We start from the raw sequence: 13947 nt of genomic DNA on the forward strand, positions 1-13947 counted from the left end.
GTGAGATGTACAAAGCCTGCTGCAACACTCACACCTAGTTTTCTGCTAGTCTATCCATAAGACCCCAATTATAATGTGATTAGAATTATAAAAGATACCAGTCTTTCCAATTAAAAAAAGCTATTTTAAAATCCTACTCTTTCTTCAAGTGTGGTCACATATATTAAAGGAAACAGGTATTTTGCAAAATCAACCGACACAGATGTCTGCTACAGCTCTGAAGGACACTGAGGTCAGGACAAAACACGCTGCCCCCTTCTCTTTACGTGAAAGTACAGTTATTTATCTTAAATATATACATATATTTATTTTTTAAATATTTAATTACTCTAATCAGACTTTTCTACATTGATTATGTTGCTGTGTTACAGGAGATTGCAACCAGCCATCATTTGAAGGACTAGAGTCATTCTCAGCTGGCCAGCATTACTGCGTTACCCAAATAATTTTCCAGAGTAACTCTCATTTGCATTCAGAATAACCATGGGACTAGAGAATGCTGAAAGACACGAAATCAAAAGGTTCTCTAAAAGAAACAGGCATGCTTTGAGAATAACTCCCTTCTCCAACCAAGACAAAGGTTTTTTTGAAATTTGCACAGAGACCTTATTCAGATCCCAGTTTTCTAAGAGTTGAAATAAACTCAATCTTACCCCCCAGACTCTTCAGCTCCCAGAAAGAACGAGAACACAACTCAAAGACAGCCCATGTGACATACCACAAACACGACCCTAGTTGAAGAAATTGGTCAAATTGGTGGAGATCTGGCACTAAAGGCCAACTTTAACTTCATTACTCATCTCCACTTCGGAGCTGTTCTCCCACGGTTACCTGGCAGCACAGTTGCCTCTCTGAAGCGACGCACACTTGCGCGGGGCGAGGTAGCATCTGCTATCCCACCAGCTGCTGTAGGAGGGATGCACTGCCCTGAATGCTCCTCATCTACCCCGTGGCCCCTGTGAACACACGCCCTGGAGTGCAGCAGGACCTCAGCTCCTGTGCAGGCTCTTGCTGTAACCCCTGAAGACTCTCTTCTAAGCAAGAAGAGGACCCAAAATACATCAATATCTGGGATATTCTTCCTCCTTTCTCATGGGTATCAGCAACCTGGCATCACTTGCTTCAGGCCTTGCAAGAGTTTTACCTGCTGTGTTCAAGGGCTGGTGCTTAAAAAGCAGAGGATCCAGTCACATGACTTGGAAACACTCTACTCACCTTGTTCACCCTCTTCTTCTGCTTCAGCTTTATGGTATAGAGCCTCTTTCCCCACCATCCATCTCCTCACCATACACTTCACCAAGTAAGGTCTGTATCTGAAGCTTACCTGATCTTTCTCGGGCTTGTCAGAGATGTCGTTCAGACTGGTGGAAGTCAGGTTTCTGTGAGTCATGGCGGGGCTGCCTGTAAGAACAATGTCGACACCAGTTAAAGCACCTGTTTCCATCCACTCAGAAGAACACAGAGGCTCAGGCTACAGCAACACCTTTCCTTGCACCAGGGAGGTGGATGTAGGGAATTTAAGACCCTGACAGGCTGCTTTCTGTGACTTTACGTGGCACATGTGATATTAAGATGCTAAGGCTTTGTCATCTCTGACCCACAGCGTTCCCATGACTCTTAGGAGAGCAAAAGAACCGAAGGACTTTCCATAATTCCTGCCTGCAGGAGAAAAAGCAAAGCAGCAATAGGCTGCTGACACTGATGCTGCTCGGTCACCCAGGACCCAGTCACAAACCCAACCCTCAACAGGGCTGGGACCCTCACGGTCACCTCGACCTGCAAACCCCTTGCCTTAGCTCTCCTACATAGATGGCATCTACCCTACACTCCTCAACATCCATGACTTTGGTACGTAGCTCAGGCAGCGAGGGAGGTTGGCAGCTCTTGGTCCTTCGAAACAGTCCATCTACTTTTCTTCAAGTAAGCTCATGAACCTTAAGCATTTTACTGATTAAAACAACGTGTGCACCACACTGATAGACCAAAAGTCACCAATTCCCCATGCCAGATACCCCAGAGAGAGGAGGAAAAACCCCCAGAGACAAGGGGGGACTGAAGCAGTTCACCTCTGTTTCTTTTTCCAAGACCAACTGCTCGTCTGTAAACCTGACACGCTGCCACTGAAGCACTGCAAAGCAGCTAGTGAGGAGCTGCTTGCTCCCTTACGAACTGCTGATCCTGCTCATTCTTGTGTTCTCAGAGACACAGAGCAGAATATACAGAAATAGTTCTAAAGAACTCAGAAAAAAGCCCCATGATTTCAGAATTCAGTTCTACAACCCCACTAAAAGCATTTGTAGTCAAAACCAAAGAAACACAGAAAGAGCTATAATTGTAAAAGAAGAAAAATTATTTAATTAAAAAAAAAAAAGTCTTCTGGGATGGACACAGTATCATAAACCACAGCAGTCAGCATGCATTTTTTTTTTTAATTATTCTGAAATTTTCCCATCCTTTCTCACCCACGCTCACAGGAACCAGAAGCACAGCAACAGGAGCTGTTATCACAGAGTTTCTGGCCATGAATGTCACTGGAAAGACAGAAAATACCCAAAAGGAAATGGCACTGAGGCATTTCCCAACTTAGGCTACATTTCGACAAAATATTGATTAAACTTGTGCTTTGATATTCATGCCAAAAGGAAAGTTCAAGTTTTCAGTGTTCACCAGCTCCCAGTGCAAACAAGCTCTATAATAAATTGGCACACTGAGCATAAAAAAGGAACAGCAAGAGAAAGTTGGGTTTTCTTTACAACATATTCAGCCTGTGGGGAGACAGACTCAAAGCATTCTCTCCTCTGAGCCACTTGGAATCACAATATACCTACTGTGTGTGATGGCCACATCCAGGAGCTTCACCACAGCAAAAGCCAAGCACAATCAGAGAAATTTGGTATCGTAAATGAGGGGTCCTCAGCTTTTCCTCTTCCTGCTGTTACTGCGAGACAGATTTATGACCCTACCCATCTCTCTAAAGTTTTTACAAATATCTTCACTCATAAAACGAGAACCACCACTTGGAAGACTGGTTTAAGCTACATGCATTAATAACCATTCTCCTAGTTAATTATTAGCAAGTCAAACTTAGAAATGGCTACAAATTTGGATTGAATGTTTTGATACGAATCTGTAGGTAGGAGATAAACACACAAACAGAACAGGAAAAAAGTGATCACACTTGCTCATGTATATCGAGCCTGTTAAGTGGCACAGACATTACTTTGTTCACAACTTCTTCTGGGATATGGATATTTAATAAAATACTTTTATTTGGTAAAAAGCAAAGCTGGACAAAAAAACCCCTCAAATAAACCCAGGTTCTTGTAATCCTGAAGCCCATTATTGAAACCCAGGGCTCCTTTTTCTTGTACGGTGCAATTAATTATCTTTTAAAGGTTGCACAGGCACTGCCAATTCTGGGAAATCTTTGACAAATATATAACGTACTCATAAATTAAAATGGAAGATTGAAGCTCGATGCAGAGATACACACGGCTGCTCTGTAAATCTGAGCCAATAAAATCAAATCAAGAATCAGGGAAGCGCTGTCTTTAAAACGCGATGCTTGTTCACGCTGCTAATTGGTGTCACGCAGCTCAGTGAGTCAAAGCAAAGTTTCTACCAGTTTCTATCACCTGAGTGCTACAGAGTGAGAGGAATCCAACAAGAAAGTCTTCGGCAGAATTTATCTTGATTGCCAAGTAAAGTCAGTAACAGAAAAAAGCTGCTGGAAATGCAACATGTGCAATGTTGGCTCAAAAGCCACATGGCTCTGTGGACACTGTGGCTCAAATCTGTACAGCCTAAATCCCTTCTGACTCAGGTTCCTCATGGCTGTGCACCTTTGATGACCCAAAACCAGGGAGGGCATGTCCAATAATATTTTTTTAATGTTTGTGTAACAAGCTTGCTCACAAGAGCATCTCTCTGCAGCAGAGTCAACCATTTGGAGGTGACAGTGATGCAGGTCATCTCAGCCTCTGGGGTAAGCCTAGCAATGCCAGTTCTGAAAAGACCTGAAAGAAGAGAAAAAAAACCTAACCTTAAAAATTTGTGAGTCCTCGGGTGAGCAGCTTCTCTGCATCGAGAGGAAATTGAGAGGAGCAGAAGGAGACAACAAGCCTCTCAGCCTACATGATCTCAGGGCCCTGAACAAACCAGCGCAGTAAAAAGCTTCTGCTGCCGAGATTTCAGCCAAAGACTCTGGCACACGGTGTTCACCCTCACGCAGTTTGCTAACCAAGGATATTTTTTTCCTGATTCAGGCCTAATTTACATCACTGTCTCGTGAGCTTCTCCTTGGCTGTGCTCAGGCAAGTAGACTAGATGTAAGGAAGACATCTTTTACACTGAGGGTGGTGAAACACTGGCCCAGGTTGCCCAGAGAGGTGGTAGAAGCCCCATCCCTGGAAACATTCAAGGTGAGGTTGGACGGGGCTATGAGCAACCTGATCTGGCTGAGAATGTCCCTGTTCACTGCAGGGGGGTTGGACTAGATGGCCTTGAAAAGTCCCTTCCAACCCAAACCATTTGATGGTTTCATGATTCTAAGTACTGGAGCAAGAAGTAAGGCAGGCAGTCTAAACCCCTCCATCTTATTACATCATTCTACTAACAGGTTTGATAGTCATCTTTCACAGGGGATATCCTGAAATTCACATTTCTGTAGATCGCTATGGCCTCTAAAGAACATTTCTGTGCCATCAGTGCAATAAGCTGTGCCTTCCTGGGGGCACAGCATGCACCTCCGCCACCAGCAAGGCTCCTGATGAGTAACATTTTACAAAGGATAATCAGAGAGAAGCGAGCCTGAGAAAAGTCCAGCTCATCACTGACAGATAAAGCTGGCGAGGCTTGCTAGCTGTGTGACAAAGAGAGCCTAGTTTTGTATTTAATTTAGATGGAAATTAAAATATTTAAGCTTGTTGCATATATAATGCTGCACTGGTGGTAAAATTTATGAAGCTCTTTTCAGAGCCAAAGTACATCTATCCATAGATGAAAGAAATGTCACTAGATTGCTTAGGAGGGAGACCACCCCCTGAAGGGGAATGCAGGCTGACCTACCTGTTTCATCCCAGATGAAGAAAAAAAGCAAAACAGAGTGAAATAGAGCAGCGGGAGGGGATAGTGGGGGTTCCATGGACAGCCAGAGCAGCAACCATTCCACAAGGAACACATTTGCAGTCTTCCCACTGTTAATGCAGCAGCAAGCGTTAGCAGACCGGCTGGTACGAGTCACCCGTTCCTCTTCCTCTCATCCCCCCCCTGAGCCCACCCATCCTTACCCCGGCCCTGGACTTACTGAGCCATCCCACGCTGGGGCTGCGCTGCACCCGGAGTTCATCATCCAACGTACGGATCGCTAGGCAGGGCACAGAGCTCTCGAGTGGGCTGCGTGCTTGTGTGGTGCAAGCAGGAGACAGTAGCAGCAGCAGAGAGGAGGAAAAGAGCAAAGTTGAAAAGTCAAAGGAAAAAAAAGAAAAAGGAAAAAAAAAAAAAAGCAAGCAAGAAATGCTGAAGCAATTGCACAAGCAAGCCGGGTAGGAGACAGTGTTTGAACAGTCATAGTTACACACAAGTGCACCTTTCTGCATGGTTTGGTGACCAAAGTAGTAAGCCCACTCATTTGGAGCACGACATCTCCTCTGTGTGTTCGTTTGGCGGGTCTGGAGCCAGCTTTCCACCCCTGGTGTCTAAAATTCAGGCATCTTAGAAGCGGATTTGAAGCAACCGAGTATGGCAGCTGCGGGGCCAGTTGTGCTGAGCAGCCCCAGCCTGTGGTGGGGTCAAGAAGAATGGCAGACACACAGCACTTCTGCAAAAATATCAGGTCATATCCCTGTAGGAGCCAACTCTGAGCATCCTGACCATGTACATACACCAATTTAGGCTTGGAAATGTGTACCTGAGTCTGCAATGCTTCAAATAATGCAAACAGCTAAACACAAGTGGTGGGGTTTTTCAAGCATCCCTTGAAAACACCTCATTTCTGACTCAAACTTCTCTCCTCCTGTGCTGCTATTATTCAGCTGATTCCATCACTCAACTCTCTGAAGGGACTGAGGATGCAATTTGTACGAAAAACACTTTGCTGAATAAAGCTGAACTCTAACACAGAACCACAACTTTAGAGGAGAAAAGTTTTCATCTCTTCCCAGCTGTCCTCCCCTCAGCGCATCAGCCAACGCTTTGCAGACAGCCCAAGTGTTATTTTCACTCAGCTGTTTCCAAACTCACCGGTGAAAATAAATAATGCTCACGCGGTGTTTGGGCAGCACCGACAACGCCCGCATGGTGATGGGTAACATGCCATTATTTCTGGTGGTTAAACACTCACACATCATCGTTTTCTACAGCCTCTGCCAGCTTGGCTTTAGTATGGTTCAACAACTTCTCTTTAACTCTTTTGCCAAAGGCTCTCACAGGTGTTAAATTATAAAAAATGCTGGCAGGTAGGAAACTTTTAAACAAAAATGTCAAAAATGCATAGCAAATGTCACCGCCAAAGCACCGGCAGAGTAGAGAGTCCTCAGGCACCTGCATAAGGAATGGTGACCACAGTTCTCATTTTATACAGCGGTAAAACCACGGCAGACCTGCACAAAGGTGTGCCAGCAGGCAAGGACTGCTGGAGAGCTGCTACCGTACACCTTATTTATTGCAGGGCTTCACACCGAGCGCTGTGCCCTGTGCCAGGAAAGGACACAAAGAACTCTTAGAAAGCCACTCAACAAAACAAGACACAGAAAAAACCTGTCAAAAAAACCCCTGCAGGAGTTCAACTGAAATGTAAAACAGAAATGTCCTTGCTGAACACTTCATACACCTCAAGCTTCTACCAGTAAAAGAAATGACAAGGGCGGTGTCTCTGTGGGGTAACAGTAATTACTGGGTACAGCTTTGCTTGCCTTTTTGATAATGATCTCTTTCCTGTTGAACGGACAGCAAAGGAGGGCTTTGATTTATCCTCCTCCATCCCATGTCACACAAGAAATCAACACCTTTTGCCCAATTTCTTTCCCAAGAGCAAAAGGATTTCTGAGAAAACATCCTCCCACGAGCATGACCCAAGTACCAATCTTTATGTCACAGCAATGGATAAAAGGCACTCAGCGCACACCGCCGCCGCTCAAAAGTTCTGTGTTTCTGCCCATCTGATTGCTACAGAGTCTTTATCTTCCAAAAGAGCAGCAAAATGAAAGAAGGGAGCGGAGAATGACTCTGCTACCAGGGACCACCATCAATCACCCCTTGCTGAATTTCTATATGGGGCTCAGTCATCACACACGATGGAAACAGGAACGTAGCAACAGCCACAGACTGGGGTGCTTCAGAGAGAAATTCCCAACAGTACCCAACGGAGGGAAAATACACTCATTTTCACAGGTGAAGCCTTAAGCCACTTCTGCTTATTCACCTTTCTTTCTGCTTTATTCATAAAGAACATCTTAGGGCACATTCACAAGTTTGAATTATGAATAAACAGAACAGAAGAGGAGTCTATACAAGCTATCGTGAAGAAAGGTATAGAAAAAAATTCGGAGCTCCTAAGACTTAGTTATTTAAGCCCTCTGAAATAAGTGAGATACAGGCACCTCAGTATCTTTGAGAACGATGGCCTGGGGGATAATTCCAGATCTCAGATCTAACAAATACCCTTGAATAAATTTGTCATTATTTAATTTGTGTTTTAAGCCTAACAGAGCTGAAAAAAAAAAAAAGGAAAATCGTGAGCAGAATCCCTGCTAATGACATTATGCTAAAGTGTTTCCTAAATTAATGTGTTTCACAGTTTTAGAAGTAATTTAATATAATTAGGTACCTATCAAGCATAGGTTCTAAATCAACTGATTTGTGTCAGTAAATTACATAACATTTTTACACACAACCTACAGCAGGGTCCAGTTCAGCTCCAGGAGTGATCGTTTCATTAACGACCCTCAATGAACACACAACACCTGCGTCTCCTAAATGAGTAGGGTGCTTTCTGATTTACATCAATGCATTTTACAGATAAACTAAAGATGGGAAGTTCCCTTTTTGAGGACAGCAGCGAGTGTCAGTTGAGCAGAGAGCCTCTTACATGCTTCCGACACGCAGCAGCCCGTAACCCTCTCGTGCGGAGGTGAGCGGTAAGCGATGCGCAGAGGGGCTGCTGCTCTCACGAGCCCGGCGGCAGCGTGAATATTGGATCAAAGTTTCACTGATGCTGAAATGAAAGGCAAGATGCTGAAAGGAAACACCTACCTGGAAAGAAACTCTAGGGAAATTTAGGAGTGCTTGGGGCTGATGGTACTTCCATTATTGTGATTAGCCACGTTGAGAGACAGCTGCACTCCTGGTAGCCCCATTAAATTTTTATCTGTCTAAAGGACAAATTCTGCCTTGAGAAGCACGTGAGAAGCACTCCTTGAACTCCAGGGAACATGGTATAACTCCATGTGGATGCCCCCTCCCTGGAAGTGTTTAAGGCCAGGTTGGATAAGGCTTTGAGCAACCTGGTCTAGTGGAAGGTGTCCCTGCTGATGGCAGGGGGGTTGGAACTGGATGAGCTTTAAGGTCCCTTCCAACCCAAACCATTCTATGATTCTGTGATTCTGGAGTTACTTTTTCATTGATGTGTAAATAATAACAGTAACAACTATTCAAGAAGTATTTCCCTTTGTATTTAAATCTATCCCTCCTTCATTCTCAAAGCACTTGAACTGTCATGGAATAGAATGCATTATATATTCTCCTAACACATAAACATCCCGGGTGGGGAAGCAGGCAAAACAACATGAAAGGAGTGGCTGAAGGTCAGTGAGCAGGCTAAGCAGAGCCAGGACTGAATTTCTTGGCCATAGGTCCGATTGAGACAGCACCTGCACAGCCCCTTCAAACAAGAAAAATAAAGGAATGAAAAAACCAAGTCACCTAGGATCTGAGTAAAGGATGCCCTCAGCCACGAAAAACAAGTAGGGGCTGGAGAGAGGACTTAAACGAACGCCCTTTGTCAGCACCATCCTTCCCACAATAAGCACGCTTTTATTTTCTCTTTAACCTGCCCTGAAATTCTAGCTCCATACGGCGAAGAGACGGGGCTGACCATCCAAGGTAGAGTTAAACGATGCACTTTGCATCATTCACCTTCAAACCTCCCAGGTAAGTTTTAATTTGTCTTTAACACCCCGAGGTTTTGATGGCTCCTCAAGGAATGACTTTAATTGCAGAAAGGAAGAACTGGACATCCACCAGCTGCTGAAAAGAGAGGAGGCTGTTACAAGCATATGGTGCAGTTAAAATAGATGCGATACAGAGGCAGAAGGTGGATATATGTGGTAAACAGCACATTTTAACCCCTTCAGTTACGTTCCTGTTGTGTGCAAAGGAGGCACTACTCACAGCAATGCCATACAGTCAGTCCTAAAGGTTTCTTTACATTTCTAAGAGCTCCCTGAAACAGGCACTCAGAATGAAACACTGAGCTTCATTACTCGCTCAACCATAAGACTGGGAAAAGTATACGATTGCCTGAACACAGAGGGACTCCCTGCAGTCAGGAGTTTACCTGCTCCTCTCTTACACAATATGAGAGTGGTTATGTCTGACTGTGGAATCACAAGCATACTGTGGGCCAGCCTGGTAACATCTCTCCGTGTCACCATAACATCTTGTGTGGCAGTGCCTACCTGCAGGAAAGGGGTTTGGGGCTGGAGCTGAGAACTGAGGGCATCCCCTACACTGTGCACGAGGTGACTGAAGCACCCGAGCAACGCATGCTAAAGACATGTTTGTCTGATGCTCTGCCTCCCATGCAGCATAGTTACAGTGCAGGGTCCTTCTCAAAGAAAACCTCTTCATCTTTTCAAAGGTCCAGAAAGAGCTGTAGTCACGGAGGTGGTAACCACAGTCTATAGACACCACCACAAATAATGCTTAATAAAGCAGAGGCCGCCCACACAAACAGTGGGGAGGACACAATGGAAAGCCCCAGAGCACAGGCTGGGAAGAACGTAATTTCTTAATCCCAACTGAAAACAAACACAAGTTACTCGCTGGGTGCCCAGTCCCGACATGACTGCGGCATCCTCCAGGTATCTGAAGTGCCTGGCTGATTTAAGGAAAAAAACCTGAGGCACCTACAAATTTATGCCCAAGGCTAATGGGAAATGAGCAGTGGGGATTGAGGAGCAAGAGTTTAGCTAGAGCTCCTCAACACCACCTCTCTTGGACCTGGCCCTCCACAGGCACTCCTTGCCCATGTACACTACCCAGTTAGCTAGGTGTCTGCTCAAGCCTTGGGGGAATTTGCAGGCCAAAAGCAAAGCTTGGTGATGTCCAAGAAAACCTTTCCCCTCCCTGCAGCGTGCTCTAGAAGAGGATCCCTTATCTTTAGCACACACCAACCACCTCATCTGGCCACACTGAGCTCCTTCCCCCAAACTGGCATGTCTTTACAGTGCTCTCCAAAGCACAGTCTCTCTCTTCGCTCCACTGGGCTCCTGCAGGGATATTCACCAAAAAGCCACACACTCAGGACATTCCCTTGATCCGTGTCACTGTGCCTCTGTGTTATTCACTTAATCGCTGCAGTATCAAGGCACTCGTACAGGACGAGATGCATCATCGAGAGCAAGAAATACTCTTCACATGCACATACATGCCTGTTGCCAAAGCAAAGGATGATAAAAAGTAGGAAATATTAATAAAGATTGGTAACAGATTAGGGAGAAATGTTAGGGTGAGTTTTAGAAGCAGAACACAGAAAGCTAAGAGGCCTTAAATGTAGCAAGAAGACTCTAATTTCTTTGCTTGCTTTCATTTCTAGGTATTTTAAAACAGCAACTTTTAGACAAATTTCCAGACTGCAACAGGAGGCAGCTGACAGAACTCCCAAGACATGACAAGAGCCTTAAATCTCCTCTTTTTCGATTACCACTAGTAAGACGACTGCAAATCTCAATGCGTGGGTAGGTACAGAGTCACTGCCAAGGCCTCTATCGCCGTCTGCATCCACGCATGCACACGCATTTACAGACACCACTAGAAACACAGCACTATCTACTACACCATTTTGAGAGAGAGAGAGAGAGAGAGATTCACAACATAACACTACAAAACATTTTTAGGATGAATAAAGCAAGATGGAAATCAGCTTTACCCACACTGGACGCTGATCCTATGGCAGTAAAATGCAAGCTAGATGTTACTAGCAGGTGATTTTTGATTCAGAGCGCCATCGACACCATCTGTTACAGAAATCGAACGCGCACGGAAGCTCTGTCTCTGCCCAAACATTCCAGATCATTGGCCTTTTAGGCTCAGACATGGTTGAAGTTTTTTGCAAATCTCTCTTTCCTATCATTGTTCCTACATCATCGCCTGCACGCCAGCTGCAAGAGCATCCCTCTGCCTGCCCCTGTGCCTCCTGCACTCCCCTGCCTGCCTGCCTGCCCCCTCCCCTCCTCTCCAGCTCAGTCCAGTGAAGATAGGGCTAGAGCGATGTGCCACGGCCAAAGCAGCCTGCAGAGCCCACCACTGACGTGTCATCAGTAAGGGTCTCACTACGCTAATGGTGGGTTAGAAAAGCATCGTCAGGGCAACGCAGTTAGTTCTCGGCGGGCGAGGTCGGTGGGTTGCTTTAGGAGGGAAGGCTATAGCCAGTTAGCCTCTGCATTACCATTATCGGGGTTGGTAAACATCCTACTTGCACTGGAGACGGTCTTTCCAATGTCAGCCAGAGAGCGCAGGTTGGATTTCTTGGTCTGGTGCCGGTGCTTCCTCAGCAGCGTGTAGGTGACTTTGTCCTTCAGCTCCGATTTCAAAAGCCCCGTCTCGATCTGATTGTCAACGACCATTTCTGTTGCACGCAAGGAAAGGGATGAGGGAGAGGAGAGGACAATTCATCACAAAGCACAAAAACTGCATCAAGGGAGAGCGGGGGGGGGGACAGAAGGATCATTTTCATCCTATCTTTTTAAAAGTTTTCCTTCCCATCTCCACACCACCACCACCACCACCACCAGATTTTGCCATTGGACTTGTAATGAGAATCTCTTTTAGGCATTTCTTTTGAAATAGAACACAAGCATCTCCACCCAGCAAAGCCCATCAGCCATCAACACGAGCTATTGCACCCAGACTCCCTTCTGCTACTTTTCTACGCATCACTGAGCCTATTTCAAATCAACTGTACCCAGGACAAGATGGTTCTCAGTTCGGAAAGGGAATCTGCTCTGACCCTGTGTTTTTGTGAAGAAGCTAACGACTACGCTGCAAGTTCCAGTATGCTCCCAAAAATAATGTGGTAAAACTTCTATCAGATCCAACAAGGCCTCAGTTCACCCTGCAGGCCCCAAATAAAACCTAATCTAACAAAAGGAAAAAGTCCTGGAGATGAGTAACTAATTAAATCACTCACTCTCAGAACTGAAATAAAATGCCAGCAACTGCAAAAGGCAGAACTTGCTCCAATTGTCACAGGATGTATTGTGTAGCTTTGCCTTTAACTGAATCACCAGGAACAAAGGCTCCCAGCCCACTGCAAACACTGCTCCCTTTCCATCAACTCTCTCCTTTCTGCCCCCCTATCCCAGAGGAGAAAGAAAAAAAAGGTGGCCAGATTTATTAAGAACCTCTGTTGAGCATTAAATCTCACATGAAGTAGTTCCCTTGATTACTTCAGTTACCAAGCTGCCCCCAGGGGGAAGTGGCAGCTCTTATTTGTCTGCTGGTAACTTGTATTTGTGCTAATAATAAATTATGGGAAAGTGGAGGCAGAACATGCATCACATTTGCTAACTCAGTCAGTCAGAAAGTCATTTTCTATATGCTGCTCAAGAATCAAGGCCTCTTCAAATCACGAGGGAAAAAAGCCTGGTCCTTCCACTCAAACTCAGACAGGATGATTATATAGGTACGGTTACACACAATGTTTGGCACAAGATTTATTTCTGCAAAGTGCCATTTTTCTGTAAGCTTTTGTTGTTCCTATTTTTTGTTAGTGATTTCTGGAGTACTTCCTTCAGAACAATATGTCTGTCTTCATCAAGTTTATCCTTCTCCATTTGGCAAGTATTTCTTCCCTTCCATGTTTCTGATATAACACAAATCAACAAAGAAAGCTCTGAGTTTTTCTTTCCTGTGTGTCACCACTAGACATCAACCAAGTGATCATGATTAAATAATTCTGGAAACCAAGTCCCCAGGCTTCTTGGATATCCCTATCTATCTGATTAAGGATCCGGACCAGCAAAACCACCCCACACTCAGGAGAGTATTACAGCAACAGCAGCCACAGATTTGTAATTTAATCTCCCAGGAATCAGATTTAATTTGGGCATTGAAGAAGGATACTGAAGGTGACATCTCCAAGTAACTTCAAAAACAAATTTAAAGTTTAAGGGTTAAAGTTTTGGACCACAAACATCAGCTGTGATCTTCTCAAGCATGTTCAGCTTGAGCATAAAACTTCAGACTTTGGTTTTTTGTTTGTTTGGGCTTTTTTTTAAAAAAACAAAACTTTGCAAAGATGTGCATTTGGATATACAGACACAAAAATACAGGAAGACAAATATCACCATAAGCACCTACAAAACTAAGCTCATAACTCTGTAGACAACATCACAGGCAGCTTTTGTAGTTTCAAGTCTTACAAACTAGTCCAACACCTGATATCTGATAATTTCATGCCAGGACAATTTTGACCCTGCTTCCTGAGGTTATAATTATAAGCCTTTGGGGAGGGGTTATTTGCTCTTCTACACATCTTCACACCATGGCTTCTAAACCCAGTGTTTTGGTTAAACGTACCTGCACTGGATGGCTCCCTTCTAAAATTTATTTTTGTCTGTCTGCTCACACATCATAGCAGTGCTTTTTCATTAGAACCATCAGTGAAATCATTGTCAGGGTTAGTAAAAACTTATTAGGAGAAGATTTCATAGGGAAGAGTTGAGGGAA

The 13947-nt window shown here is 44.6% G+C and overlaps 1 protein-coding gene across 1 annotated transcript in view; it reads right to left on the bottom strand.

Moving 5' to 3' along the window:
- The window catches only part of SLC4A4 (solute carrier family 4 member 4), a 151174-nt gene that overhangs the window by 65880 nt on the left and 71347 nt on the right, over positions 1-13947 (bottom strand). Inside the window, exons 5-6 of the mRNA XM_029085268.1 lie at positions 11666-11857; positions 1325-1401 (exon numbers count right to left, since the gene is read on the bottom strand). Coding sequence (XP_028941101.1) covers positions 1325-1401; positions 11666-11857 — 269 coding nt within the window. The remainder of the gene's footprint in view (positions 1-1324; positions 1402-11665; positions 11858-13947) is intronic.

The sequence above is a fragment of the Antrostomus carolinensis genome, unplaced genomic scaffold (assembly GCF_000700745.2).
Source record: "Antrostomus carolinensis isolate BGI_N321 unplaced genomic scaffold, ASM70074v2 scaffold826, whole genome shotgun sequence".
Lineage (NCBI taxonomy): Eukaryota > Metazoa > Chordata > Aves > Caprimulgiformes > Caprimulgidae > Antrostomus > Antrostomus carolinensis.